Source organism: Herpailurus yagouaroundi, unplaced genomic scaffold (assembly GCF_014898765.1).
Source record: "Herpailurus yagouaroundi ecotype Mexico unplaced genomic scaffold, PumYag 355, whole genome shotgun sequence".
NCBI classification, from domain to species: domain Eukaryota; kingdom Metazoa; phylum Chordata; class Mammalia; order Carnivora; family Felidae; genus Herpailurus; species Herpailurus yagouaroundi.
This window is the reverse complement of record NW_024412572.1, coordinates 1,955,033-1,981,081: the sequence shown is the minus strand read 5'-3', so window position 1 is coordinate 1,981,081 and position 26,049 is coordinate 1,955,033. Positions and strand designations below refer to the sequence as shown.

General features: G+C 49.5%; 1 protein-coding gene across 7 annotated transcripts in view; it reads right to left on the bottom strand.

Annotated features, from left to right (window-relative positions):
- Positions 1-18,053, bottom strand: part of CHD4 (chromodomain helicase DNA binding protein 4) — a 29,932-nt gene extending 11,879 nt beyond the window's left edge. For 4 of the 7 annotated variants that reach the window (XM_040462803.1, XM_040462804.1, XM_040462806.1 and 1 more), the window contains exons 1-25: positions 17,923-18,053; positions 16,875-17,052; positions 13,109-13,230; positions 12,670-12,885; positions 12,337-12,455; positions 11,970-12,211; positions 11,593-11,720; positions 11,211-11,346; positions 10,880-11,058; positions 10,451-10,690; positions 9,730-9,933; positions 9,402-9,607; positions 8,896-9,027; positions 8,719-8,815; positions 7,652-7,843; positions 6,753-6,953; positions 6,450-6,587; positions 6,052-6,173; positions 5,784-5,957; positions 5,283-5,424; positions 5,066-5,197; positions 4,833-4,950; positions 2,413-2,537; positions 1,888-2,125; positions 1,549-1,724 (exon numbers count right to left, since the gene is read on the bottom strand). In XM_040462803.1, the coding sequence (XP_040318737.1) occupies positions 1,549-1,724; positions 1,888-2,125; positions 2,413-2,537; positions 4,833-4,950; positions 5,066-5,197; positions 5,283-5,424; positions 5,784-5,957; positions 6,052-6,173; positions 6,450-6,587; positions 6,753-6,953; positions 7,652-7,843; positions 8,719-8,815; positions 8,896-9,027; positions 9,402-9,607; positions 9,730-9,933; positions 10,451-10,690; positions 10,880-11,058; positions 11,211-11,346; positions 11,593-11,720; positions 11,970-12,211; positions 12,337-12,455; positions 12,670-12,885; positions 13,109-13,230; positions 16,875-16,974 (3,879 nt within the window). In that variant the 5' untranslated portion in view covers positions 16,975-17,052; positions 17,923-18,053. The remainder of the gene's footprint in view (positions 1-1,548; positions 1,725-1,887; positions 2,126-2,412; positions 2,538-4,832; positions 4,951-5,065; positions 5,198-5,282; positions 5,425-5,783; positions 5,958-6,051; positions 6,174-6,449; positions 6,588-6,752; positions 6,954-7,651; positions 7,844-8,718; positions 8,816-8,895; positions 9,028-9,401; positions 9,608-9,729; positions 9,934-10,450; positions 10,691-10,879; positions 11,059-11,210; positions 11,347-11,592; positions 11,721-11,969; positions 12,212-12,336; positions 12,456-12,669; positions 12,886-13,108; positions 13,231-16,874; positions 17,053-17,922) is intronic. The other 3 variants (XM_040462808.1, XM_040462809.1, XM_040462810.1) reach the window with 2 other exon arrangements.
- Between the last annotated feature and the right edge of the window lie 7,996 nt (positions 18,054-26,049).

Below are 26,049 nucleotides of genomic sequence, written 5' to 3'. Positions count from 1 at the left end.
TTTTTAAAGGAAGAGGAGCTCTTTATGTAATTTATTTGGGCTAAATCTCCAAGATTAATCAAATGGACAAAAAGCAAGGTACAGAACATCATATATGACTACTTTTGTGTTTAAAATGAAAAGGGAAAAAAGTGTTTATATGTGTGTATGTATGTATATATAGGCACATGCATGTATACATACGTATGAATGTAATTTGTATGCACATAAAACACCTTTAGGAAAATATACAAAAAAACTGAAAACTTCAGTTATCCCCAGGGAGGGAACTAGATGGGAAAGAGATACCTTGGTATCTTCTGAATTTTGAATGTGCATTACTACTTATTCAAAAAAATACAATTTAAAAAATCTTATAAGGTAGATGGCAGCCACAGCTGCTAATGAGAGGGCCACTTGTATACCTGAGTAGTCAACAGCAGAGGTTATCAATGGGAGGACCACCCTCCCTTCCCAACCATTCAGCATGTGCTGCCCCAAGCCAATCACCCCTCCATGAAGTCACTGCCCAACAGAAACACAAAGCACCTTACAGGAGGGCGGTTTTGACTGAATACTACAGCCCACACACCTATGTCAGACTTCTCAGTTACAGTTCCAAGAGTCTAGTAGCATCATCTCCAGAAGAAAACAAAGAGAACAGGTATATATCAGAAAAACACAGCAATAAGGGGGGGATGGTTTTGAGTTGGAAAGCTGGGAAAAGATGGTAAAGACTGCCAGAAAGCTATGCCAATTCAAAGAACTCTGAGTTGAATGGTCTAAAGAGGACCAGAAGAAAAAGTCAATTTGTTTTTTTCATTTTATACTCTACTTTTGGGGGAGAAAATTATTAAAGAAGCCACACATTCATCAGTTTTAGGGTTTTTTTGTTTTGTTTTGTTTTTGGTAAAAAAGGAAAGGAAGAAAAGAAAAAGGGAAAACAGTTCTATTGCTATAAAAAGTACAGGGAAATAGGGGCACCTGGGAGGCTCAGTTGGTTAAGCAACTGACTTCGGCTCAGGTCATGATCTCACAGTTTGTGAGTTGGAGCCCCACATCAGGATCTCTGCTGTCAGCACAGAGCCCGATTTAAATCCTCTGTCCCCTTCTCTCTCTGTGCTCTTCCTCCACTCACTCATTGCACACACGTGCGAGCGCCTGCTCTCCAAAATAAAAATACTAAAAAAAAAGAAGTACAGGGAAATAGGCTGCCCAGATATGTATTTCATCTCCTGCCTTTTCTCCCAAGAGATTTGAGATAGAAATCAAAAGTTTATTTGTAGGATCAATAAACTACAGAAGATAAAATGAGATTCTGATAAGGAAGAGCTAACATATATATAAATGTTTTGAGTGTGAAATTTGGCTATGAGTTTCCTGATAGCCACGGCAAAAATGAGAATGTGACTGCCCATGTGTGATAATATTTACTTTCAAAGAGGTATATCAATTCAATGTACTGATTTACCTACAGATGTTTTCCTCTTGTCTCAAATACCATCCTGGTCGCAATAACAAATTCCAGACCAGTCATCAAGCACAGCATTGCCTTGGACTCATACTCACCCCCATCTCTTCTTCCCGCACCACGTACTGGGCCACTTTGAATGAGCTCAAATATTCATTCATGCCCTGCAATTCTGTGTCTTCTGTCTCATCCTGGTTACGGTCCAGAAGTCGCTCAATGGCCTTATCATCATAGTGGATAACACTGCTATCTTCTCCCTCTTTGTTGTCTCCTCCTACAAAGAATCAGGGGTCCATACCCTCAAAGTCAGATTCAGCAGCTGCAGTGAAAAAGCAAGTCCCACAGGACCCTAGGTCCAAGTCTCAGGACCCTAAGTATCAAATATACCCTCTAGGGAGGCCAAGCCCCACACCAAAACAAGTTCCTGACTAGCTCACCTCCATCTGTGGCTTCATCCTTAAATAGTTCTTCAGTGCCAAACTTGAGGATGTCATCAAGCTCCTGTTTGGACATGGATCCAGTCTTGGAGCCCAGCCCAGGCCGAACCACTAGATGCGTCAGCATCATCTTCTTCTTCGCCACCTGCGTGATGCGCTCCTCCACTGACGCACGGGTCACAAACCGATATATCATCACCTTCTTATTCTGCCCAATACGGTGAGCTCTACTAAAAGCCTGAAGGTGGGCACGATGCAAAGTCAGAAACTGAAGTAATCCTATTTTCCTGCTTCTGCGTTTGCCTTCACACAAACTTCCCCCCCCCCCAGACCCCACCTTCTCTCATGTTACCCCCAAATTAAGACCTTGGCTAACCCAAACTCTCTGGTTCACAATAAGGTAAAAGACACAAAAAGAATCTACTGTTTTCCCCTGAAACAACTAATTCCAGATGGTGGAGCCCTCACAGAGAACACTGTATTACCAATAAGTTACTGTATATGAAGGCAACTACCTCTGCTCACCTGGATGTCATTATGGGGGTTCCAGTCAGAGTCATAGATAATAACTGTGTCAGCAGTGGCCAGATTGATTCCAAGGCCCCCAGCTCGAGTAGAAAGCAAGAAGCAGAACTGTTGAGCACCCGGTGCTAAGGAAGGAACAAAAATCATTAGAAGGGTCTCCTGAGGGGCACCTGGCTGGCTTAGTCAGTAGAGCATTTGACTCTTGATCTCAGGGTTGGGAGTTCGATCCCAAAGTTGGGTGTAGATATCACTTAAAAATAATTTAAAAATCTTAAAAAAAAAAAAAAAAAAAGTGTCTCCTGAATTCCAATTAATAAATGTAGAAAGAATGTCAGAAATACAAAACCTCATCAGGCAAACATCAGAGTAGTAAAAGTTTGAGGAGAAACAGTGCATGACCATACTCTCAAATACCTCCTTCATCCAATTATGTAACAGATAAATCGTGGGGGTGAAAGGCACAGCATAGAGAATATGGTCAGTGATACTGTAATAGTGTTGTATGACAGATGGTAACTACACTTGTGGTGAGCAGAGTGTAACTTTTAGAGTTACACTCTAAGTTCACTACCTTGCACACCTGACACTAATGTTAACACTGTGTCAAATATACTTCAACTAAAAAAATATATATATATTTATCAATTACAATGTGAAAAAGAGTAGCTTTACAGTGGAGAAACTAAGCAGGTATCATCTGAACTGAAAGATCAAGGTTAACATTACCAGTAATGAGACATTATCAACATCATGTCCTCCCCCTGACATGATACACCAAAAATAACACTGTGGAGCACCGGAGTGGCTCAGTCGGTTAAGCAACCAACACTTGGTTGCAGCTCAGGTCATGGTCTCATGATTCGTGAGTTCAAGCCCCACATCCAACTCTGCATTGATGGTGCAGAGCCTGCTTGGGATCCTCTCTCACCCTCTCACTGCCCCTCCCCCACTCATTTTCTCTTCCTCTCTCTCACTCTCAACATAAATAAATTTAAAAAACATGGAGGGGCACCTGGGTGGTTCAGTTAAGCGTCCAACTTTTGATTTCAGCTCAGGTCATGATCTCATAGTCTGTGAGACCGAGCCCTGCAAAAGGCTCTGCGCTGGCAGCACAGAGCCTGCTTGGGATTCTCTCCTCTCTCTCTCTCTCTGCACCTCTCCTCCATGTGTGTGTGCAAGCGTGCACACTCTCTCTCAAAATAAATGAACATTTTTTAAAAAGTTCTTTAAAATAAATGGGGGGGGGAAAAAGAACACAGCATCGCTTCTATGGTATTCTTGTCCAAAAAGTCTAAAAACCTCAATCTACTCATGAGAAAACATCAGACAAACCCAAACTCACAGACATTCTACACAATAAATAACCAGCAATCATAAAAAGTATCAACAACAGGGGTGCCTGGGTGGCTCAGTGAGTTAAGCAGCCAACTTCACTCAGGTCATGATCTCCTGGTTTGTGAGTTCGAGCTCCATGTCAGACCCTTTGCTGACAGCTCAGAGCATGAAGCCTGCTTTGGATTCAGTGTCTCCCTCTCTCTCTGCCCCTCCCCATCTCACACTCTTGTCCCTGTCTCTCAAAAATGAATAAACGTTAAAAAAAAAATTTTTTTTTTTAAGTATCAATGGCACGACAACAAAGGAAAGAATGAAGAAATATGTCAGACAGAAAAAGACAGAACAACCAAATGTAATGTAGGATCTAATACTGGATCCTGAAACAGGAAAAGGACATTAGGAGGAAAACTGGTGACATTCAATTAAGGTCTACAGCTTAGTTAGTAGTATGACATCACTCATAATTTCCTGCTTTTGACAGTTGTACTGTGGTTATATAAGCTGTTATCGTTAAGAGAAGTTGAGCGAAGATATATGTGAACTCTGTATTATTTTCTTCCGACTTTTAAGTCCAAGATTATTTTAAAATAAAAAATGAGGGGGCGCCTGGCTGGCTCAATCAGGAAGAGCGTACAACTCTTGATCTCGTGGTCATGAGTTTGAGCCCCATGGTGGGTGTAGAGATTACTAAAATAAATAACCCTTTAAAAAAATAAACAATATAAAAAAATGAGGAGGGGGGAGGGGTGGCTACGGAGACAAGTCTGCCACGAAATTGCTAATTGAGCTTGGGTTAAGTCCTGCTCCCTCTGTGGGCCTCAAGATACAATGAAAAAGGTTAATTAAATACAACACTCTTCTTCCAGCAGAAAGAACGAAGACTCCAACAAAAGAAAAAAAAATCTGCTAGGAATAGTTCAACACATTCTTCCAATCAAAGGCATTCAAATGCTTTAATTCTTCCATATCAATTGACAAAAACTCAAAAGAACCACACAGAAAAGCAGATACACAAGAACAAGTAATCCATCCAAAGACATGAGTCAATGAGAATTCCTGGATTGAAGATATTCCTTTCCTCTTACCATTGAAGCGGTCAATGGCCTCTTGTCGCATGTTCCCAGTTATCCCACCATCAATACGTTCATACTTATAACCTTCATGTTCCAAGAAATCCTCCAACAAGTCCAGCATCTTGGTCATCTGGAAAAGGAGCAGAGTTTAATTAAAGGGGAGTCAGATGGTAACTGCTTTCCTCATGTCACTGAGGGTTGTCTACTGCTCCCTCTCAAAGCTCCCAGCTCCTCCCACACAATACCTGAGAGAAGATGAGTACACGGTGCCCACCCTCCTTAAGGTTCTTAAGCATCTTCTGTAGCAGCAATAATTTTCCAGATGCTCGGATTAGAGCACTGCCATCATACATGCCATTGGGCATTTTAGGGGCTTCCTGAAGAAAGAACCAAAAAGAAAAGAACACTGAACAAAATGGAGCAATTCCAACCCAGCAAAGAACGAGAGGAGGCACAACATACCATCGCAGCCACAGGGAAAAGATATGGGTGGTTGCAGCACTTCTTAAGATCCATCACCACATTCAGCAGAGAGACCTGGTTGCCACCCCCTCGAGCATTGAGTGCTTCAAAATTTCGAGTGAGGATGTACTTGTAGTATTTCCTACATGGGCAAGACAGAAAGAGAAGTCAGATTCAAGAGCCTTCATAGGACTTACCACCTTTATACAACTCCCAAGACAGTCCCAAGGTCTGAGATCTTCCTTCCAACATTATCTTGCTTCAGGACTAAGGAAACCTAACAAGCACCACCAACACCAACAGCACAAACACCATCATGTTAAATAAAGTACTTAACTAAGTAAGAACTATGACTAGAAACAATTAGGTTTCTGTAGACTTTGCTTGTTCCTGTCACCAGATGCCTTGAAGCAGAATGCAGGGAGGAATAAGAAACACTTGGCAAACTAGTAGATGTCTATCCACAAAATGGAGTCAGTGCTTCTGTCCCTTCTGACTTACTTCTGCATGGGGCTCAGCTCCACACGCACAATCAGTTCTGTCTTGGATGGCATATTTTTGAACACGTCAGCTTTGAGCCGCCGCAACATGTGAGGGCCCAGCATATCGTGCAGTTTTTTAATCTGGTCTTCCTTGGCAATGTCTGCAAACTCCTCCAAAAAGCCTTCCAAATTGCTTCAGAAAAAGAAAAGACAGTCATATAGGAAATGGGCAACAGGAAGAATTAGAAGCAGAATTATCAGCTGATTACAGATAAACACACACTTACTGGAACCTCTCTGGGGTGAGAAAGTTGAGGAGATGAAACAACTCTTCTAGATTGTTTTGTAATGGAGTCCCGGTCAGCAACAGTTTGTGTTGAAGTGAGTAACCATTTAAGACCCGGAAGAACTGGAGAAGCAGATGGAGAAGATAAAATTCAGTGAAAAGAGAGCTCCAGTATACCTTTGCAAACTAAGCTATTTTGCTGCCCAATGGTTAAGCTGCCATCTCCCCTCCATTTCCATCTCCCTTTTAAGGTCTGACGACCAAGGAGTATCACAAGTAAGGAAGGAGTGCAGAAGCCATTTGACCAGTTCCTCTCCTCCTAACACTCCCCTTAATGAGTAGGTGGCACTAAAAAACTAAAACTGGAGGCCATAACCTCCCTCCCCCCTTCCTTCTCACCTTTGACTGATTGTTCTTGAGCCGATGCGCTTCATCCACAATGAGGCATGCCCAATCAATGGAACCCAAGATAGCCATGTCAATGGTGATCAACTCATAAGACGTCAGCAGCACATGGAATTTCACAGATGCCTCTTTCTGCACAAGGAGGTGACCCGGTCACTAATGTTCAACTCCTCCAGTGCAGGCAAACCCAAGGGACTTTCCCTCCCCCCAACTGTTATCCTTTGGCCTCACCCCACTCTAAGCAGACTAAGCCCACATCAACAACTCTCTAAGGTGGTCTCCCTCCCAGTGAGATACCTTCATGCGAGAGGCTTTCTTGCCACCACGAATGGCGTTGTCTTCAAAAGAGAACTCATTCTCTCGGATGATGGCACGGCTGTCTTTGTCACCCACATACGTCACCACATACATATCTGGAGCCCACATTTCAAACTCCCGCTCCCAGTTGATGATGGTAGAAAGGGGGGCACTCACTAGGAAGGGGCCTTTGGAATGACCCTTGGAGAAAGAAGAGAAGTGGCAGAATAAGGACTGAGGGCCCCAACACAATGCTGGCCCAGCGCCCACCTCTACACTAGGACCAGCTGAGGGCTGGCACGTGTGCTGCTGCTCCCATCCTCACCTTTTCAACGCCCTGCCTACTCCTTCCCACAAAGTCACACTCGCCTTTACAGGGAGTTTAAAACCCAATTTCTTCCTAGAAGTCTTTCCATGCTAATTCCACCCACAACTCTGCTCATCTCAACAGGTATTCTCCCCCCAAGGACTGAGGCTCTATGCATCCACCACTGATTCTACCCAAGGTTCCATCCACTTCGTCTGTCTCTATGTACACATGTCTGTCTTAGAGGCACTTGGGTGGCTCAGTTGGCTAAGCATCTGACTCTTGGTTTCAGCTCAGGTCATGATCTCCGTTTTGTGAATTCAAGCCCGACATCAGGCTCTGAGCTACAGTGTGGAACCTACTTGAGATTCTCTCTCTCTCCCTCTCTGTCCCTCCCCACTCGTGCTGTCTCTGTCTCTTAAATAAACAAACTTAAAAAAAAAAAAAAGCGTCTATCTTCATGTCATTCCACAGTGTTCTTCAAGGTCTGGGACCAATTATTTTCTTCCTTTTTTCTTTCTCCTCATTGTGTGAAAAGACCACGAACACGAAATACCCATACACAAAAACCTCACAGCCCCAACTTTCGTACCTCCTTGTACAGAGAATAGAGGAAGACTGCTGTTTGGACAGTCTTCCCAAGGCCCATCTCATCAGCCAAGATGGTGTCGGTGCCCTGAGCCCAGGAGAAGCGCAACCAGTTCAAGCCCTCCATCTGATAGGGGTGCAGGGTTCCACCTGTAGCATCCAGGTACTCTGGCTGTCGCTCATACTTCACTGTTGGCTGAAGAATGAAAGGAAGAAGTGAAGAGCTGGCCAGGAACTCCCTTCCTTCTGTAAGACAGAAGCTGCCTCCTCTTCACACATCCTCACTAGATCCTCAAGAGCCACAAAGAATTGTGATGAGGGGCACCTGGGTGGTTCAGTGGATTGAGCATCCAGCTTCAGCTTGGGTCATGATCACAGTTTGCAAGTTCGAGCCCCACATCAGGCTCTCTGCTATCAGCACAGAGCCCACTTTGGATTCTCGGTCTCCCCCCCTCTGCCCTTCCCTGCCCCCTTCTCTCAAAATAAACAAACACTAAAAAAAAAAAAAAAAAAAAAAAAAAGAAAGAAAAGAAACGTAGGGGGAAAATATCCTTAATAGCTATTGTAATCTTGTGTTTTATTTAGTATCCTCCAGGAAGGAAGCAAGGCAACTAACCTATCAGGCGATCAGAGATCTTGGTCTTAAAATCTCACGAAAGACACATCATAGCCTCCCTAGCAATACAATAATTCTACTACACAAGAGCCACCAGGTAAATAATCATATGTTCCCCCGGAGTCATCTTTTTCACCTTAACAGTCCTCATATTATATTACACAAATAAAACCCACAGGAACTGAACCCTGAATTAAGGGTCAGAAGACCCAGGTTCCAATAAGTTTCTTAACACTTTCTCAATCGTAGAAAGCATATGTCCTATGTTTTTATTTTTCTGATGATGCAAAGAGAAAATGATCCTAGTATTTCCCTCGTTCACAGAGATGTGGAGAAGTGGGGAAGCATTCTAGCTCTGAAGTTCCTACCGGCAGAGTGCCATCGATAGACTGGAGCACACAAGATTTATCGTCCAACCCAACAAATTGTGCCCTCCCTCTTCTGCCCCAACTCACATCAACTGTTGGAGTTTCAGGAGGCCTCTCCAACTTCCTCAGCTTCACCTTCTTGAGCTTCTTGCCTGGTCGTCCTTCCTCACCCCTCATTAACTCCCTAAAGAAGACAGACAACACAAGGCTGCCTAAGGTCCTTCTCAGTAAGAACCAACTCCACACCTCACCAAAGTCACCCACCTGTGGTTCCAATAGCTCTGCTTGAACAGGTCGTAGTCCTGTATCTCCACATCCTCACTCTCCCAGGATGCCTGATCATAGGGTAAGTCCCGCCACTTGATCAAGTAATGGACATGGCCCTTCTTATCCACACTGCAAGGTCAAGGAGAAAAAAAGTCCTCAGAACCAGAAGGCCATGCTCCTCTTCTCCTAAGTAACCCTCGCTTTCAAATACTGCCAGTAATGTATGTTCCAAACAGACTTCTAGGAAGGCCAAATGCCACATATATGGAGTCTCTACCATACCAGTCTCTGGACCTAACATTACATCTACTCTAGTCTTCTACGGTTCAAATACCAGGATTCAGTCAGTTAATAGTAATGTATGGAGCATACATCTCTTCCAAGTTTAAATTACTGGTGACATCTGTTTCCTCAATTCCTTTGGCAGCAGTCTCCCAGTGGACATGCTGCCTATTTCCAGCATGCCCAAGACAGCCACCAGTCTGGCCCAGCTCCTCTGGTACCTGTGGTTAAGAATTCGGTGGATCATCATCCACTCAGGTTTTATCCCATAGCGATAGAAACGTTCCTCCATCTCTGCAAATTTAGGGTCTTTGTTCTTGCGCTTTCGGCTCTTCTCTTCATCACCACCAAAGTCCCCAGACGGTGGTTCATCCATATCGTTCTTCCGCTGGTAGTTTCGAAACATCACTTGACAGTGCAGCTCCAACTGCAAACAGAAAGGGGTTGATTCAGTCACTGAGGAGTGGCATTCACTCCTTCCATCCACAAGGCTGTTTTTCATGACCCTCTCCATTGTGGCCCCCAGATCTCTAGCCTTCCCAGGTTTACCTGCAGTTCAGACACCCAGGAGCAGTGCCAATAAGACATGCCTTGCCATTTCACAAAGAACTGCCGCTCTGGCCGCCCCTCCAGGGGCTTAGGGGAGGGAGTATTGGGATCAGCATCTGGAGGCCGAGGCACTGGTGTGGGAGATGGTGGCTGACCCCACTTCCAGATTAGAATCTTCTGAACTTTGCCCTTAAGAGCTGGACACTGAGAGAAAAAGATGATTCAACACCAAATCATTACCAAGGGGAGGAAATGATACAGCCCACAGCCTCAACATTATCAAAGAATTATTAAAATAACACTTCTCATTTTAAAAAGAACCATTCTAGTAAAGAATAATAGAACTCCCTCTCTCCACTTCTGGAGCCTAGAACTCCTCTCTATGAAGTAACTGAAAAGCAATTAAGTGACCCTATCAAACCATTCTAAACCACCAAGACCTAATGGATGCTCTAGGATGGAAGAACACTGCTCTACTCTCCTTAAGAGAGCTGGCAGAGCATCAACTCCTCTGTTCAAAGTTAGTCTTACATTTTCCCAGACAAAAGTATCCCCAGACTGCATGAGAAAGGAAAATACCTATCTCAGGGCTAAAAGATACAGTTCTCCAATGACCTCTCCTGCACCTCAGCCTCCTGATGCCTACATATAGAAGAGATAAACCCTTCTGCTAGATTACACTATCCACACATCCCACCCTGGCTGGGGTCAGTTAACTCACCGTACAACGGGGACAGAGCCATTCACCATTAGGGATCTCTGGAAGTGGGGGGTTCAGACAGTGGATGTGGTAGGATGAAGGACAAGTGTCACAGCAGAGCAGCTCCCCACCGTCTTTACAGACACGACAGAATTCCATATGGTGGTCATCCTCCTCTTCAGGGTCTCCTCCAACCTCTTCCAGGATCTCCTCACCCTCCGAATTGTCCTCTTTAGCCTCCCACTGGATGCCTTCCTTCTCCTGCAGTAAAAGTCCAGAGTCAGATTATTACCACCCCCCACCCACCCACCCAAGTCTGAACCACACTCATCATTGTTTTGAATGTTTCCCAAAGTCCACACCAGCAACACCACCCAAGCCCAAAAGATCTTTGATGACCCCACCCTTCCTCTTGAGGGTTCCAAAAAGCCACAATGGCCAGGTACTCACGCAGTGTGGGCAGCTCCACTTGCCCTCAGGAGCCTTCTCCATATCCGGATCCAGGCAGACCATGTGGTAAGCTCGGGGACAGGTATCACACAGGATGATCTCACCGCCTTGCTGGCACACCTCGCAATAGTCCTGGTGGTCTGTCTCATAACCATCCACAGCAGTCACCTCCTCCTCGCCTGGGCAAGGAAGAGGGAAAGCCCAGTTATTAGAAAAAAACTACCTCCCCCCACCCCCTCTAAAATAAACCAACTCCTATCTCCTTAGGGAGATTCTTCCCCAGTCATCCCCACCCCATCCCATCACACACAGATACAAAAAAGAAACACACCTTTCTTCTTCTTTTTAGTGGTTCGGAGTTTCTTGCGGCTGCGGCTACTACGGCTGGTAGAACCATCAGAAACAGAATAGCTATTGATACTGGCATCATCGAAGTCAGATTCCACATCTAAGTCATCATCCTCACTCTGACAGAATAAAAAAGGAGAAGGTTAGAGGTTGAAGCCAAGGGAAGGGGAGTGCTAGAGAAGGGATTCCTCTTTTACTAGGGATGCTAGAATCCCAGCAAGGACTATCATATAAGGAGCCTAGTCACCTTGTTCCAGGGCCAACTCTCCCCATGCTTACATGCCTACTGTGAAGGCTAGATCCCGACATAGGTAACATCCTATCAGATACGGCACCCTCACCAACGGGATAGGCTGGGCTCTCACCGAGGATCTCTTACGCTTAGAACCAAAACCTCCCAGCTTGATTTTCAGGGGAGCTACTTTCTTGGGTTTAGGCTTCTTGGCATCAGGTACACGAGGGCTGCCCTTGGGCTTCCTCCGAGCATTGGGACCTAAAACCAGAAGAGTGCAAGTAAGATCATACAATCCAAATGCACAGCAAAGGGCAGAAAGAGGGGAAGACAGTAAAGTGTTCTCTACCTGAGCTGGTTTCCCCGTGTCCAGCTTCCCAAATGTCCCTCCTAAATCCAAGATTCATTCCTCCCTCCCACTTCTATCTTTAGGCTGACAGAAGAACATCTCCATGTTTTCTCTGTCCTCATATCCCAAGCCCACATCAGTCCCATTGGGTCCCATTTCACCTTTGCCCTCCTTGGTCTTGGCCTTGCGGATAGGCACCTCCACAGGGGGAGGAGGTGGTGCAACTTCAGTGGCCGTCACCATGCTCTCCACGACAGCCACCGCTGCTGCCGCTGCTGCCGCCACTGATGCCCCAGAACTGCCTTTGAAGGGGTTGTTGGTGCTAAACTCACGCCACTTTGCACCCAAAACCATCATCATCTTGGAGACAGCAATCTTGGGGTTTTTGGCAGCAATGAGGGGTCTGGTGGAGAGATGGACAAGAACAGCAAAGAAGGAAAAGTTTAAGAATAAAAGAGAGAGAGAAAGAGAAGTGAAAAGAGATTACAGAAGCACTCTCCTCCCCTAGCCCCAAAACCCTCTTGTTACCGGACAAACTGGCTAAAGGCCTTGTAGTTGGTGAGGGTGCGATAATCCTCCTCTGAGAACACATGGTCAATGTCTTCCATGCCCCAGTCTTCCAGGAGCTGAGCGGACGATTTAGGTTCCTGCAGAGAGAGCAAGGTCAAACACCTGACATCTAGTGCCCACCCCTGCTCAGGGAATGAGTTGAAACAAAAGATTGCAAGACCAGGGGAGGAGAGTGGAGAGAAAATCATTATAAACAGGAAGAGAAAACATTCTAAGGGGCAGTGGAGTATCTGGGAGACAAAAGACAGAAGTTGACAGCAAGCACAGGGAAGAGGACAGAGATCCAGGCACCTTTGAATCATCATCATCGTCATCCTCCTCCTCCTCTTCCTTCCTCTTGGATTTGCTCTTCTTTTCTTTCTTAGGTCCAAGCTTCTTCTTCTTCTTCTTGCCAGGGGTATAGTCGCTGCCCTCACTGTCTGAGCGCAGAGCCACCTCTTCCTCCTCCTCCACAAACTCTGGCCCCTCCCCAGAGCTGTCCCCCAGCTGCCGGCATAAGAGCATACGCTGGAGCAGGGAAGGGGGAGAGGGAGAGGGAGACAGACACACACATGCTACACACATGCTGACCTCAGGACAGCCCTGAGGCTCATCCCCAGGACCTGGCCCACCACTCCAGAAGAAACAAATGCCACGCCACCGCCCCCCCCCCCCCACCCCGCGCCTCAACCTTTCACAGAGCTCCTCTGTTCTTCCTCTTATTCCCCAAAACATCCAGTCACCCACTCACCTCCTTTTTTTGGCGCTTGCTCTTAGGGATTTTAGGGTCCCGAGGCTTCTTAGGCTTTTTCTTCTTCTTGAGCTTTGGAGTCTCTGCTTCTGACAAATCCTCTTCTGGGTCCTCTTCATTTTCTACACATAGTTGGCAGAGAAAGGCAGGTAGAGAATAGATCAATAGCAAAAGGTTAGAGCCTAATCCAGAGGCTTTAGACTTTATTCCCCCACCTCTTGTCCCAGATTCCACTGAAGAGAACTGCTATACTCTCCACAGAAGGAAGCTGATACTCAGGACAAAAACAGACAAAGAGAGAGCTGTATATACCCGAAATAGGCCTGCCAGGCCAGAGCAGGCCCACCTCAGGCAGCTGTCCAGACCCCTGCCTGCTTTCCCTCATACCTAATAGGAGTCCTCTGTATGTTCACCAGTGCAGCTGAATCAAGCTGCTGAGAATTAACCAAATAAAAGAAATAGGTCTAGCTCTCCTGTAACTGGCCACCAAGTATTCTATAAACCAGGGAGTGAGAATGAAAGGTCCTACCCAGAAGGCCGAAACAACAGAATACACCTTCACGACATTCCCAGAATGGTATCAGTTCAGGGGTCCCATAAACCACACCCTTCACTCCCCACTTTGGGTCATCACTGCTCAAAACCACCAACCCCCCCCCCCCCCCCCCCACCAAGCCCCAGGTTCAGTTGCCAGTCCAATATCACACCCACTCTCAAACATAATTTCCTTTCCCCATCTCCAGCTCCACTGTTCCTCCCAGCTTCTCCTGGGTCAGTAGCCTCTTCTCCCCAGGGGCCCAAATCAGCCCAGCTGTCACCATCCCCTACACACACACACACACACACACACACACACACACACACACCGCCCCCCCCCCCCATCCTCCTCCCATCTGGCTCCACCTCCTCCCCTGGCTGGGAGCACACACAAAGCCTGGGGTAATACTGAGAGCTCCTGGGCAGGGATAGGTGGGAAGGGGCACAGAGGGGGAGGAGAAGACCAGGAGGCAGCTTCCTTTGTAACTAACACACATTCACACCAGCTCCCTCCTCCCTCCTCTCTCTCCTTCTTCCTAAGCCACCCCCGCCCTGGGAGGGGGGGGAGTGGAGAAGGGAGTGGAGAGAAGGAGGGAGTGCCTCACCCACTGAAGAGAGGGAAAATGGCTCCTGACCGCAGAAGCCAGCCCAGGGCACCCAGCTGCCAACATAGGACAGACAGGAAGTAGCAGGGGAGGGGGGGTGGGGTTGATAGAGGTAGCCGGGGAAAGACTACCCTCACAAAGACTTCCCAAATTACTACCTGGCCCCAAGTCCACATGCCACTTCTCCTAACACCTATTCTGGGATGACACAGTTCTCAAGAGGCCACTCTAATGTCCTACGCAAAGAAACCCAAGACAGACATGAAGGTAATACTACAAGAGGGATGAGACTACTCCCTCAATCATAATAATTGTTTCAATCATCAGTACTAAGATTTAACAAAGGCTCAGTAGAGCTGCGGTCAGAACATAAAACCTCAAATTTCTGATATCCAAAAGATTTACGTTGAGGAATGGGAACCCACCAGAAGTCTCTGAAACTCAGTTTCCTCCTCACCACCTACCTTCCCCAAGAGTCCAAGCAATAGATCCTAAACCACCTCTCACGGATTAGAAGGAGCCACCTATCCAACATATGGGAGTGATGTCTACACCAAGAAAAAAGGAGCAGCACCTGGACAGTGCTGGACAATAATATGCTTCCTTCAATCCTACACATGCTCTTCGCTCTTGACCCCCAGAACTAGCCCTAATATGCTTCTGACTCCGCCCTTCTTGAGCAAGGCAGATACTAGGGAACATGAGACATTAAGCTTGACAAAGCACCATCAGCCTCCCCCCACTCAGCCCAGGATCAGGCCAGGCACAAGAAAGCCCCTCCCATTCCCTTGGGAAAGGAACACCAGCCTGGATCTTACCAGAAAGAACCATTTTCTTAAGGCTGCTCCCCATGTCGTCCCCCTCACTAATCAGTTACATCTTTCGGTTCCTCGTCCTCCTCCCTTCCATAAAAGCTGGAGCTGGGCACAAGGACAAACCCAAGCAAGTGAAGGGGACACCCATCCACATAAGACCCCCAAACTTCTCAGGCAGATAATGTGCTGACATGACAAGCGGCAAAGTGGCTGAGACATAAAAGAAGATTTGGGAAAGGGGCAGGAATGGGGTGTGGCAAGTGGAAAAACTGGGTCATGCTACAGCTTGGGGCAGAGTTCACCCTGGGAGCCTGCACAGCTCCCAATCAACATGGGGGGGCAGCCCCAGACCAAGGGCCCAATGGGAAGCCAAGATGTGGAACCAATATTGGCTAGATAGCACTAGTCTACTTCTCTCGCCCCTCACAGAAAGGATCAGATCAGGTTACTAATACCACCACCCCACCCCCACCTCGGGCAACAGCACAGAAATTTGCCACCTTGCCCTACACAAGGATGATGAGATTCAAGCCTAAGTTTCTCATCCCAACAGCTGAAGACTCAGTAACACGACTGCCCCTCTCCAAAGAGACCCCAGTTTCAAATGAAGACTTTCCACTTAGAAAATGCCCAATGTAGAAACATCTTTCCCAGACCACCTCAACTTGCTGCTGGAGCTAAGAAGAAGGCAGAAGTGAAAAATGTTTGATGGGAAACAAAAACAGAACCAGCAAGCTCTGGAACTTAAAAAAAATAAGTAAATATAAACAGAGAGAATAAAGAAATGGCATGTCAAATAAAAAACCAAAAAAACAAACACCTGGAAAAAAAAAGGTCAAGGAAACAAATAGGTGACTTAGCTAAGGGCTCTGAAAAAGGAAAGACAGGCGAGAGAGAGACATCCACTTAGATGCATGACATCAATCACCATTTGAGAACAGACAAGGGCTACTCCAATCAGGCAGGATGGTTATAACCATACGAGTTTGGCCAGTCCAAGGAGCCACCCCCAAACACAGACAGAACAACCCCCAACACACCTACACAAACACTTCAGGCCACCAGCCCAAACCCCAGGCTACCTGCGCAGAGGTAGAAGCCTCTAAGAAAAAAAAAAGTCTGGATTATTTCCACTTGCCAGAGAAAGGGGGTGCTCCCTAGTATAACCTTCAGGCTGTGACATCCTACCCCTAGCCCCCATCATTTCCCCACTCGAAACATTCCAGCAATCTGCAGGCTAAAAGCGCTCTACAACCCAGCTGAGGAGCGCAATTCAAACTTCACACAGTTGAGACAGCACAGAAAACCGGTAACTGATCAGAAGCTAAAAATAATCAGATAGAGAGTAACCAGCACTCCCTCTCTCCTTTCCACAGCAGCAACCACAAGATCCTGCTAACACAGATGCCCGGCTGGTCTCCAGCAAGCAATCCTCAACACCCACCCCCACCCACCCCACCCCCCGCCCCCCGTGGTCCCAGCCACCTGCATTTCTCCAAGGACCCACACAAGGTAAGGTCTGCCAGCCCAGAGAGCTCCCTCAACGGGGACCTGCATAGCATTCCTGAAGACCAGACAGTGCAGCAAGCTTGCATCTTGGTCCCAGAGCCCAGGAGGCACATGGCTTCCACCCCCTCCCACAAGAGCTCCGCAGAAGGGAACCACTCCCTTCGGATGCCCTCCACCTCAGACTCTGCACAGAGAAAGAGAGAGAGAGAGAGAGAGAGAAACTCAACCCTGCCTCACCAGAGTCGCTAGGGAGGGCCCAAATGCCTCCTTCCTGCCCTGGGCCCTTGGGGAAGATGTTACCTGGGTGGGGTGGGGGCAGGCTGTTGTTCAAAAGTGCATCCATATCCTCCTCCTCGCTGCCCGCCGAGCAGGGGGACGGGGAGCCCAGGCCCGACGCCATCCCCTTCCGCTCCCGGCCAGGGAATTGGCCCAGCTGCTCCTGCCTGCGGCCTGGGGCCCTCTACACTGGCCCGAGTCACTGTGCGGGGGAGGGGGGGAAGAAAGAGAGAACAGTCAGTGACGCGCACTGTCCCCCTCCCCCACACCCACCCGCTCTTTCCGCCCACCACCACCAGCGGCCCCCCCACCCCAGCCACCCTAGCAGGGCACCCGAACCACTCAGGCTGAACTTAGTTCCACACTCCTCGAGGGCAGCCCGGAAGCCGGCTCCCCAACTGGAGCCCCCCCAGATGAGCGGGAGCGACGCCCCCGAGGGCAGGCTGGTGCAGGCTTGGGGAAGGGAGAAACCGGGCTGGACCGAGCAGGGTGTGACGGGGGGAGGGGGTGTCCGAGTGGCCGCGGCGCGGGGGGGGCCGGGGGAGGCGGCAGGCAGCGAGGCGCTCGGGGACACAAGGTCACTTGGGGGTGGGGGGGCGCCTCCCTGCGCCTGGGGAGGGGCCAGTCCCCAGACAGGGCAGCTCTCCAAAGGCTGTCCTCTGGGACAAACTCAGGTTCTCCAGAGGAGCCGCGGGGCCGAGGGGGCGTGGAGGCTCAGGGCTCCAGGGGGCTGGAGATAGGGACGTGGGGGCCGAGGGAGCGCCCACCAGGCAGGGGGCCGGGCCACGTGTCCCGGGGGGCAAGTGAGCAAAGGGCGAGGGGGCGGGCGCCGGGCATTGTGGGAGACCAAGCCCGAGGTGGGAGTCGAGGGGAGCAAGACTCCGGCCGGCTTAGGGCGGGGGGAGGGGGGGGCAGGGCGCCCTGCAGGCCAAGGAAAGGAAGGGTCAGCTCCTCCAAGCAGGGGGCGGTCCGCGAGTCCCGGACGTCTGAGGAAAGGGTGGGTGGAGGGATGAGCCTGGGGGCTGGTCGGGCTGAGAGGGGCGTCTCTTTGGGAACCCCGCGCTCTCCTCACCCCGGAGCCGCCGCAGGTCGCGCTGGGTCCGGCCCGGTGTCACTCCCGCTCCGGCTCCTCCTCGCCGCGGCCGAAGGGGGGAAAATGGCTCCGGCTCCGGCGTCGCCTCTTAAAGGGCCCGAAACACCGGCCGGGAAATCCCACCGCACAGGCCCCGCCCCCCCACGGACAGCCCATAATAACCTCAACCAACTCTAACCCCCCCTCCACTACCGCCACCCTCCTCCTTAGGTCTCCCGGGCAACCCCCGCCCCCTCGTCGCTCAGGCAACCACTGGCCACGCCCCCTTCGAGCGCGCGCGCGCGTGTCACCCGGGCAACCACCCACCTCCTGGCCATCCCATAATACACACGGACACCCCCCCCCACCCCCACACACACCCCCCCCCCCCCACACACGCACTCCATACACCTATATGCCAAGGCTGTTGACATCTCATAATATTGCAGACCTTTTGCAACTAACCCTTTCCCCACCTCAGACATCCCATAATAGCCACCCTTTGCCAACTTCTTCACTCTTGGCCCTAATGCTGACATCCCATAATAATTCGTCACCTCTCCTTTTCATGGCCATCCCATAATAAGCACCCCTCCCAGCACTTCAGCCTCACATCCCATAATATTCATCCCCATCCCCCACAGACATCCCATAATAACCACTCTTCATCCACCCCCAGTTTGATATCCCATAATAGTCAGAAACGCACCCCCCCACCACATTACAACAACGGACACTACGGCCTCCTCCCACACACATCCCGTAATAATCAGTTTCCTACTTTCTATACTGGCATCCCATAATAACCAACCCCCTAGCCTGCAGGGGCTGAGGGCAGCTCAGGCTAGGGTCTAGATCCTCACACCAGCACCCTCAGCCTTCACACATTTCATTCTAACTCCACAGCTCATGATAACCACTTCTCCCTGTCAAAGACATATCCCATAACGATCAGCACCCTACAGAGATGGTCATCTAATCTCCTTTCCTCTAACGCTGGAAAGATATCCCGTAATTTTACTCCCCTACCCCACACCCTGATATCCCATAATAATGTCAAGGAGCCTGTGGTCCACCAGACATACTATAATACTCCTAGCACAACCCAGCCTCACATCCCATAATGCTTCATCTCCAGCCACCACCCCTATACCTTTCCAGCCAGGCATCCCATAATATTCATAGTCATACCTCCCCCACCTCCACTGGCTGTCAGTCTATTCTAACAACCAGAGCCACAAGGGTGAAGCAGGCTACCCACACTGCCCTGTGCCCGCCCCAACTTGTACACACCTTCATCCCTTTCTGGGCCAAAGCAGTATCCTGGCATAAAGCCTCTTGCTGTCTAGGACAAACCCTACCTTTCCTCATCTCACCATTTCCAGACACTCAGGAACTGAGAGTCAACCCAGGGTCCCACGCAATCCAACCAAAATCCAGTTATTCTCCAGATACTTCCCTCCAGCTCTTAGTTTTGAGTAAGACCAATCAAATACCATGCTGGCCAAATGAGCCATTTAGATAAAGTTTAATTTACCCACAGCATCCCATAATAATTATAAACTCCTATTTTGGAAAGGAGTCTTTAGACTATTTCTCAACATTCCAGCAGTCCTCCTCCCACCTCACCCTGCCTCCCCCAGGTCAGGTGGTCCATTCATCAACACACGTGGGTCACTCCTATGGATGGACATTCCACCATAATGTGAAATGAGGATCCTTCTATATAGATACCAAGAGTCTAGACCTGCTTTCCCTCTACTCACTCACTGCTACTACTCATGTTCATCCAACAGACGTCGACAACTGTGTACCTAGTAAGGCACCAAGCTGGACACCATGGGGAATGCAAGGACCCCAGATGCCTCCCTCCAAGAAGTATAAATAATCCATCAAACTATGAGAGAAGATAGAATATCCGGTGTCCAGGAAGAACTACTGAGTGCTATTTCCCATTTCCTGTTACAGAGAATAAAACAAATCCCAACTGATCTCAGGAAAGATCAGATTCCAGGGTGGCTCAGTCAGTTTAGCATCCAGCTCTTCATTTCGGCTCAGGTAGTGATTTCATGGTTTGTGAGTTCAAGCCCCGAGTCAGGCTCTGGGCTGGCAGTGCAGAGCCTACTTGGGATTCTCTCTGTGTGCCTCTCTCCTGCTCTATCTCTCAAAATAAATGAATAAACTAAAAAAGAGAGAGAGAGAGAGAGAGAAGAGATCAGATCCCAGTAGAGGTTCTTAATAGTCCTTCTAGAGGGTGGAAGGTATTCCAAAAGGATTTACAATATAGATGGGTAATCAAGATATCTCCCATCTGTTCCCTACCAAACTAAGGGATTTTCATTGGAAAGCAATGTTCAACTATCCAGTGTTTCTAATACTGAAATCCTATAATATCATCTGCCCTCCTTTTTTTTTAAGTTTATTTTTATTTATTTTGAGAAAGATACAGAGAGCAAGCAGGGGAAGGCCAGAGAGAGAGGGAGAGAGAATCCCAAGCAGGCTCCACACTCAGCACGGAGCTGGACGCAAGGCTGGAACTCATGAACCATGAGATCATGACCTCATCTTGTTGCAGCCTCATTCTCCATCCAAAAAAAAAATCCCTTTGATGTGTCATATTCACCATCTTCCCTCCTCCCATGTACAAGTCAGCATTCCAGGATGCCTTCTTCATTCAATTTTGTCACAAGGTAGCCTTTCAACATATACCCTCCCCTTCCCTAATTGGGCCTGCAGGTACCTTGGGGACCCAGCCCTAGAAAGTCCAAGAGCCCAATCTTAAAACCCTTTAGCTCTCAGAGAACCTGAACCCATAAACCTGTCACTTTGCCCTCTTTCTGATCCCCAGAGAACCAGGATCCAAGTGAAAATGAGTGTCCCATCACCACTGCCTGGTTGCTCTGAACCCCCAAGCCTGAGAGCATGTCTGTCTTTGCTTTCATATGCCTTTTTCACACAAATCCAAGACCTGTGGCAGTGGGACAGGTTGAAGAGAAACTTGAACTTCCTCCTAGGAGGGGCCTTCCTGATCAGACGTGAGTAGGATCAACCTCACACCATCTCTGTGTTGCCCTCCTAATCTCAACTTTCCTAGAGAAAGGGCCTGGCCAGAGGACTCTGCCCTCCTCCTGGAACCCAGGGCTGGAGATGTGGCAAGGACAAATAAATTCAGGAGAGACAAGAGCTTGCTTTAGGAAGTCAACATCCCTTTGTTTCTAAGCGGAGCACAAGTGATGCTGATACATCTTTCCACCAACTCCGGCCTGACTTAACTCCCTGGACAATCCTTTTGCCACATCCATGTGGTATGCGGACCCTTACCCCCATTCTGCAAAGCTGCCACAGTCTTCCTCATTCAATTCTCATGACACCAAGATTGGGCCCCATTCATTTGTGCAAATCCTCCCCCATGATTGTTCCGAGGACTAAAGATGAACCTTGTACTCATTTAGGGGAGAGGAGGGAGCTCTTTTAAGATACCATAATGTGGGTATACCTGCTTTTAACTCCTTTGTATACAGAGCTGCAAGTATCTACTGTGCCCTCCTCTCTCCCCTTTTCTCTAGGGGATCCAGCCTGCCTCTCAGCCTCAAACTCCCTTCTGTAATATCTCCATCTGCCCCACAGACTTTTCATCATATATATACCACATTACTACAATGATTCGTAATGTAAACCAGGAAGACAGTTTTATAACTGGGTAGTCACAGCTTTGTGCGTGATATAAACACTGATAGCTTTTGTCCCCCACAGCCCTCCCTGCCCCTATCCCTGCAAGTTCTACCCACTTATCCCCTTGTCATCTTACTCCCCACCTCTCCCTGCTACCGCCACAAGAATGTTAGAATCCCTTTCTCTCTTCTTGAATTCCAGAGAAGGCTGGGATGTGTGTGTTTATGTATTGCTTTTGTGGTCTTTATGCTTCTATGCTCCCCCACTCCCTACCCTGGCCCCATGCTACCCTTCCAGATAAATTATAAATAAACCACTAGCATGATTGGCCCACAGAGACTAAGGGTGGGATAATCTCCTGATTAACGCACCCAGGGGGACAGCCTCTCTAGCCGGTTACCTTAGAGTTCTGTTTCCATCCCGTGGTACAGAAGAACCTAGAATAACACTCAGAGTGGGTTGTCCATGGAGTTTTCAGCACATGCTCTCTCTGCATCTCCGTTCTGTGTAAGCCCCAGAAACTCTGCACATAAGAGGTCTAAGAGACCAGTGTTCTCCTGCTTTATCAGAAAAGGAGTTTGGAAAGACAACATAGGGGGGAAAAAAGCCACAGTGACAGTGCATTCTGATGGCTAGACAGGATGCAGGTCGCACAGGGCTTGGGGGGCGGGGGGGGGGCGGGGGGGAGAAGTAGTGACAGGCTAGGCATTTGCCCCTCAGAAACCAACAGAGTCTCTGTTTCCTGGGTATGACTGCAAGGTTGCAAAGCCCCCCTGGCCCAACCCGGCTACCCGAGCTATGGTCCCAAGGCTCAAAATCCAGGAAGGCCAAGGGGGAGGAGAGTACTTGGGTACTGTGTTCACCCAGGAGCACGACTCCCACTGATGTGCCACACAGCCAGAACACCAAAACGCAGGCGTTCTCACCGCCAGCCCAGCTCTGCTGGCCCTGGACTCAGCGACCATGCAGCTCACAAGCTGCAAAAGGACCCAGGTGTCCAGGGTTCAAATTTGACCAGCTCCAGCCTGCCCCAGGGGCCCCTTCAAACATCTGTCACAGAAGAACCTCTCCAGCCAGTTACTCTTGCCAGGCCTCAGGTCTGGCTCCAGGGCTCACCCCACCCTCCACAGCTCCTTTCCCTCCCTCTTCCTTCCTTTCCTTCCCCACCCCCCACCCCTCCCCAGAGCTTCACCTACCCAGGACAGCCCCACCCAGCTGTGCAGGGCACATCCCATAATAATCCTTCTCCTTGCTAGCCCCCACCCCCCCCCAAAAAAAGAGAGGCGGCCATCCCATAATAGCCACCCACAAGAGACATTCCGCGGTGACCGCCCCCTCCCTGCAGAGCTGCCTGGAGCAGCCATCCCATAATAGCTGGCCGCCTGTTTTACTGGTTACGGCTGTGGAGGGAGCTGGAGAGGAAATGGAGGGGAGGGGGGAGGGGAAGAGGATCAAGGGCCCCCACTTTGTGGAGGAAGAAGAGGGAGGAGAGTGGCCCAAGGGGATAGGAAGCCAAGGGGACACCGTGCAGGTGGGAGGTGTGGTCCACTGGCCACCACAGCCCTGCTTTGGGGCTTGCTCCCCATTCTCCAGGGGCTGCCTTTCCCCCTGAGCACCCTGGAGGTGTCTGCTAGTCAGGGGAGATGCCTAGGATGGGTTGAGGTGCTCAAAGTGTGTGCGTGTGTAGGGGGGGTGCATTTCAGGTGTTCCCCTTGGACCGTTTGAGAGAGAAGGCAGACCTTAGAGTGGATGGAAAGAGAGTAAGGGGTGGGGGGGCTGGAGAAGAGCTCCTCAGGCCCTCCCCATTCTGCACCACCATCCCATAATAATCCCCCCAGCCCCACTCCCCCTCCCACACACGACATCCCATAATATCTTCTGGAGAAGCAGTCCCCGCAGTAGGTACAAAGAGCTATCCCATAATATGCTCCCCCACCCCCACTCGCCACCCCCCCAACTTGGCCCCCCCCTCAGTCACATGCAGCCGGTGCCATCCCCCGCTGCTCCCCCCTCTGGCCACCGAAGGCCTTGCCAGCCCATAATACTCTTGCCTCTGGTCGCAGGAGGCCTCCAGCCCATAATATTCCCTTCCACCACCACCCCCCCTTCCCGCCCCGCACCCCTTCCTCCCGCCTCCAGTTGGATCCGGGCCTCACCAGCCCATAATATTCCCCAGTCTCCTAAGGCTGTTCCAGCCCATAATACTCTCCCTGTCTCCTAAGGCCTCTCCATCCCATAATACTGCCAGACGCCTGACCTGTGGGCCAAACCCCAGCCCGTTCCACACATCGAGGCTGTGTCAGCGCCGCTGGTCTCCCTCCCTGTCCCTCCCTCCTCCCTCCTCGGCGCTTTCCCTCCCGGGCTCTCTCCCGCCCTCCTGCCCTAGGCCCCTCTCCGGGCCCCACCCTGTGCCTGCCTGGGCCCTTACTTCCCCTCCAGCCTCCTCTCTTGCCCTTTCTCCTTTGCTTGGTTCTTCGTCCCATGCCCCCTCTCCTCTCCCTTTCAGGCACTTTTCTACCCGAGACTCCTCTGTCTGTGGGATGGACATTATTAGGCCTAGTGGGGAGAGAGTGCCCCCAGAGGGCAACAGGCCAGTCACTGCCCCTGGAAACTGTCTACTTGACCTAGCGCCATGGAAACTTGCCCAGCCTGCCTTGCCCACCCATCCCCTGGCCCTAGTTCTGATTGCTGGCAGAGCTCTGTCTGAGGATTCACCTTGGAGCCCTTGCTGCCTTCCAGAAACACTCCCCTTGGGCATCACAAACAGACTTTACCAATAGCATCTCCTCCCCACACTCCTGTTGAAAAGAGAGCTCCCCCTTACGGGATTTCTCTCAGGTGCCCTTCAAAGGTGATCTCATGGATCTCTCAACAACCCAACAAGTAGATACTATGATCCCCATTTCACAGAGGAGAAAAACAGAGGTTCAGAGTGTTTAAGTGTCTTGCTAAAGTCACATTGTCAAGAAGTGACAGAGCTGAAATTAGTACCACCTAGGTTGGTTCGATTCTGAAGTTCTGAGAGCCTTTGTGTTCCCCAAGGCCTGTGTGAGAAACTGTACTTTTCAGTGCTATCTCCTCTGGAAAGGATATGGCACGGTGACCACCCAGCCTCCCTCTGTCTCAGGGTCTCCTAAGAGTGAAGAAGAAAGTCCATGTTGTGAGATTAAACACCCCCCCCCCCCCATTTCCTCCATGGGACCCCAGGTGGCAACCCAGTAGGAATTTTCCTCAAGATCGTTCAGGGCTGAGAGAGAAGCCTCTCTGCCCCTTTGGTACCCCTTACCTTGGCTGTGATTCTCCTGAATTTGTTTTATTTCAAGACCAATGATTGTGTGTCTACTCCCACCTACTCTCACCCTGTGGAGGGACCATCCAACAGAGGAGGCCGACTTTGAGGAGAACCAGGGGGAGGTCCCCTCTTCAGCTTAGTTGGCAGGCAATCAAGAGTGCTGCCTTGGAGATGTTGGGTACCTCCTGGCTGGGGGAGGGGAGTCATGGCCATCCTGCCTGGGTGTTCCACCAACTTGCTACTCCCTTCTGAAGCCTCGATGGGACGTATCTCAGGGCTCAGCACAACTGGAACCCTGAACGAGTCCAGTTCTCTGCACTGACACAGCCGTGTTGTGTTCTGCACAGGAATCTGAGGCAAGGGGAGGGGGAGGGGGAGGGGGAAGGTGTGCTGGAGGGTGAGTGGGTTGGGAGCAGGGAGGAAGTAGTGGGAAGAGGGAGCAGAGATGATACAGCAGATTCAGGGGGAGAGAAGTCATCAAGAGAGGTGGCCTGCATGAGGAGGGAAGGAGGAGTAAGGAACCCAGGGAGGGTGGATGTGACAGAGCCATGAGAAGGTGGGAAGCCCGAGAAAGGGGAGAGACAGTGGAATGTACTGCAAAGAGTAGGAGTTTGGGAGCCAAATGGATACTGTGCCTCTTCCTGGGTGTGTGACCTTCAGACTGAAGCTTCTTTAGGACGTTTTGTTTGTAAAATGGGGATAATAATCGTCCCTAACTCACAGGGTTATTATAATTCTCAATCACTAAATAATAATATAATAACAAGCACTACACTGGGATCCTCGCAAGTATTTTTAAAACTTGTTAATGCTCCTCTCTCTCCACCTAGGATGTTCTCATTTTCCTCATTTGGACTTTCCTAAACCTCAAAAAGGGTGACTCTAGGACGTGGGGTGAGGGCTCTCTCTGGATTTCCCCATGTGTCGCCTCCATCCTACTGCGCACTCAGTAATTGGAGAATTCTGTGACAATGGCAGTGGCTACGGGTCTTCTTAAACTTCCCCAGCCTGTCACTTGTCAGGTTCTTCTGTTCATCCCTCCTCTGCCTGCCATGTCTCCTTAATCTAGTCTTGCGTCTCTGTACTCATGATAGAAACTCTTTGGATGTGCTGAATATGGGGAAACAGTCCACCAGAACTTAGACACCTGAGATTTCACACTG